Genomic DNA, 4375 nt, shown 5'->3' with positions numbered 1-4375 from the left:
ATATATATATATATATATATATATATATATATATATATATATATATCAATTGCTGGTAGTCGTACCGTATTTCGTTTAACAACCATAATATACTACCAAGTGTATTAAAGATTTATAAGTCAATAATGTGTCCTACGTTTTTGTGTTAGCAGTGCGATTGAATCACTTTTAAATTATCTCCACAGATATTCTATAGAATTTAGAGCCAACACTGCAAGTTACGACGTTTCGTATACGAATACGTCTATGTAAACAATACGATCGAAGATAGAAAAATAGGTAATAGGTGTATATGCATATTTCGGGAGTACTTGCTCCTTCTTCAGTATCACACCAGACTCATTAACTATCCACGAACACATTACTTAAATAGCCACTAAGTTTAGCGGTGTAATAGATTACGTCCTAAAGTTATTAAAGCACACACACATACACACACAGCATAGTGACGGCTTGTTCTATATACACATTTGAGTTTGAATTTGAGTGAAAAAATTCACCTTATACGATTTAATGAGATTTAAATGCACATTGCGTTTGTGAATTGACTTCTAAATTCTTTAGTAGTGTTGTGATTGTCAGACGTTTTCATCCACAGTATCCATTATGAGGTGATACAAACAGAACTTACTCGTAGATTTTCTACGAGCTTTGTGAAGAGGATGTAGTAAACATGCTTTCATCGTCAGGCAATACTGAGACAAACATGCGATACAGAGAAGAATAAGAAACAAACGATATCTTGTATAAATGAACGCACAATAAATCTTGTGCCCAGTGTCACCGTTGTTTTTGTATAAAATACTACAATGTTCTTCGAGAAGAATCAATTGATCGAATTTCTCCATTCGAATCTTGAAGTCTGAGGTGGGATATCTTCTTCAGGTGGTGGCTTTGTTACTAATTCTTTGACGAATCTAAAACCACGAATTACGTAATGATGCCAACCTTCTGGTAAAATGGTAAGCAAAAGTCCAACTTCGATTAAAACCAATGCAGATATTTTCATTCCTGAAAACTGGCTGTTTCTCCATACAATGTCAGCAACTAATAAAATAAATAAACAAAAAGCAATGAGAGATTTTAGGATGTGTAGAATAATTGATATTACTTCATACATACAGTTCTGAGATAATTTGAAACGTCAGATATACGTTTTTCTTTTGATAAATATAAAATTTAAACCTCACTGAGTCAAAGTTTGAGAGAGGAAAGTGACTATATCTGCTCACGATAACCTAGTTTCCCTCTAATAACACTCTACAAAATAGTTCTGAATACACTGATAATATATATATATATATATATATATATATATATATATATTTCTGCCCGATATAAGCAAAAAACAAAGTTTGGCAAATGCACAATTTAAGAGCTTTTGATGCGAGTCGGACGAAGTGCCACTCTAATGTACAAAACTGCAAATGATACGTACATTTTCACTGAAATTTTATGTAACTGGCGCTGAAGGCAAAGTTGGTACAGAAACAATTGTAACTAGTCATTAAAGATGTATCGAAGTATTTCTTAGTTTTATCATTTGATTATATTTTACTTTTCGCTAAAGCCACACGACGGTTTTACCGTCGTGAAACCATGATTTTCGACACCTGAAGAATTTCGATATTAATCTGCAATCTGACAGTGTTAGTAGCCCAGAATTCGGGTTGAGTGCTACACTGGAAATACTCTATCTTTACACCCTATCAGGGCTTTATATTAACACGTATATACATCAGGGACAACACTGTTCACTCTTTCCCCTCCTTACTGCGAAAATGTAAGGTGTGACTGGAGAGGGATTTGTCAGTTATTTCTTGTAGTGTACGATCGCGTGCGATTTCTTCAGCATTTTACAACTTTCATGTAACGAATGAAGTGCTGCACACGTTTTGTCAAACTCTTAATCATTGATTAACAGAAAGACAATTGTTTAAAAATAATAATAAATCGAGCTTACTTGCACCCAGAGGAATGCCAAATAGAAGAGCTGTTTCTATGAAGAAGGTGATTGTGAAGACTCCTGAATAATTAAATACCAATTGGTGTGCTACAAAAAAGGTGAAAAACATTATCATAACATTTTAAAATCAGTACTTTTTCAAAAAAGTCATTAGGAAAATAATAGATGAATAAGGAAGATTGGAGGGCAAAACTGAAAATCTGTTTTGAAGCAGTGAACCATTGAATGGCCTGTTGGATCCATATTTGAGCCCATACGTTCCTCGTGACTACCGCATTATTATTTTTTTTTTATCTTTACACAGCTTCTAACGCTGTGAACTAAGGTAATACCCCTTATTTTTCGAGTACCATCCGGAGTATTCGAGCGGTTCCAAGCAGTGCTGTATTCTGCAAGCGTTCTACCCTTATTGTAGCTCCTATTTGTTCTATGTACTTCTCAAGAATTTTACTCACTATTCGCAGGGCTCCGACAATTATTGGTATTACTACCACCTTCTTCAGCGACCACAACTGCTTAACCTCCCAAGCTATATCTATCGACTTTTCTTTCTTTCTTATCATATACCTTGTTGTTAGCTGAGCAATGCTATATCTATGATTCAGCATTGTTTGCTTTCTTTATTGTTTCCTATTCTCTATCTCATGGTCGCATTGAATCATAAAATTCCATAGGTTCTTTGCATTATCACTCTCAATGATGCCTTCGGGTTTATGTTCATACCACTTTTTGCTCTGTCATGTCCATACTTGTTGCAAGGTGTTCAATAGACAATCCTTGCTATATTGTCATGACGTCTCGTATATTCTTTCTGGGCTAGTGGCGTACATTGACTAGTAATATGCTATATGGTTTCACCATGTTGTCCACAAATTCTGCACTTATCACTTTCTGATGTGTTGTCTATTCTGTATTCGATGTAATTGGTTCTTAATGCTTGCTCTTGGGCAGCACAGATTAGAGCCTCCGTTTCCGGTTTTAAATCACTTTTAGTCATCCTTAGCCATCTTTTTTCTCTGTCTGTTTTAACTTCAACATCTTTATGAAATTGTCCATGCATTCTTTCCTTTTTATCCACATATTTTCAGTTACATTCATTCTCAATTCCTTGTACAGTGTTTCTTCTTTACAATCTTCCATCCTACACAAGCCTGACCTTCTTACTTCTAATAATAGCGGTTCTGTAGCATTTTTTACATGCCATGCTACGTTGTTTTCTTCTGCTCTAATACTGTACTGTGTTCGCATCCAATCAGTCCTCTTCCCCCTCTTTTTCTCGGTACATACAGTCCGTCTGTGTCACTTTCTGGGTATCCAGTCAGCATCTTCCTTGTCTTTCTGTTTAAGCTGTTTAGTTTGTCTACTGTCTATGCGATTACCCCTGCTCCATATCTAAGGAGTGAAACCGCCCAGGTGTTGATAGCTTCAATCTTATTCCGTCCGTTTAATTTCGACTTAAAGATCAGTCTCAGTCTGCGCAAGTACCCCACCTTAAATTTTTCTGTCATTTCTTTCTCCATCAATTTATTCATTTCTAATATCCCCAAGTACTTATAGCCCGTCTCTTGTATCCGCTTCATAACCTTCCACCGAAGGTATCGTTAGCCCATCCGTACAATTGATTTTGCCTCTCTTCAAGACTAACACACCACACTTTTTCAGTCCGAACTTCATTCTGATATCAGCACTGAAAGCATACACTGTATACGTTGAAACATTATTATTATTATTATTATTATTATTATTATTATTATTATTATTATTATTATTATTATTAAGACGGTATGCTGTCAGAATCGTTAGCACAGTGGGTGAAATGCTTAGTGGTATTTCGTCCGTCTTCACGTTCTGAGTTCAAATTCCGCCGAGGTTGACTTTGCCTTTCATATTGTTGGCGTCGATACAATAAGTAGTAGTTGAGCACTGGGATCGATGCTATCGATTAATCCCCTCCCTCGAACTTGCTGGCTTGTTCCAAAATTAGAAGCCATTGTTATTATTATCAACATGAAAGGCAGTGAGATAGCAGAATCGTTAGCATGCCGGACAAAACGCACAGCGGCATTCTGTCCGTTTTTATGTTCTGGTTTCAAATCCCGCCGAAGTCGATGTTGCCTTTCCCCTTTCGGTGTCGATGAAATAAGTTGCAATCAAGTACTTATTTAATCGACCCCGAAAGGATGAAAGGCAAAGTCGACCTCGGTGGAATTTGAACTCAGAATGTAAGGACGGACGAAATGCTGCTAAGCACTTTGCTCGGCGTGCTAACGATTCTGCCAGCTCGCCGCCATAACATATTGTAGTAACGCCGTGCGCATGCGTAGTCTCACGCATGCGTAGAATTAAACAACCAAGCGTTCCCGCTCAATTCATCTCTTTCTTGCCGGCCAGCAATAGAGCATGGACGTG

The 4375-nt window shown here is 36.8% G+C and overlaps 1 protein-coding gene across 1 annotated transcript in view; it reads right to left on the bottom strand.

Moving 5' to 3' along the window:
• Positions 1–18: 18 nt before the first annotated feature.
• The window catches only part of LOC106869061 (solute carrier family 35 member F4), an 87046-nt gene continuing 82689 nt past the window's right edge, over positions 19–4375 (bottom strand). Inside the window, exons 10-11 of the mRNA XM_052970968.1 lie at positions 1964–2053; positions 19–1047 (exon numbers count right to left, since the gene is read on the bottom strand). Coding sequence (XP_052826928.1) covers positions 827–1047; positions 1964–2053 — 311 coding nt within the window. The 3' untranslated portion in view covers positions 19–826. The remainder of the gene's footprint in view (positions 1048–1963; positions 2054–4375) is intronic.

This window comes from Octopus bimaculoides, chromosome 10 (assembly GCF_001194135.2).
Source record: "Octopus bimaculoides isolate UCB-OBI-ISO-001 chromosome 10, ASM119413v2, whole genome shotgun sequence".
NCBI classification, from domain to species: domain Eukaryota; kingdom Metazoa; phylum Mollusca; class Cephalopoda; order Octopoda; family Octopodidae; genus Octopus; species Octopus bimaculoides.
This window is presented reverse-complemented; position numbering and strand designations above follow the sequence as displayed.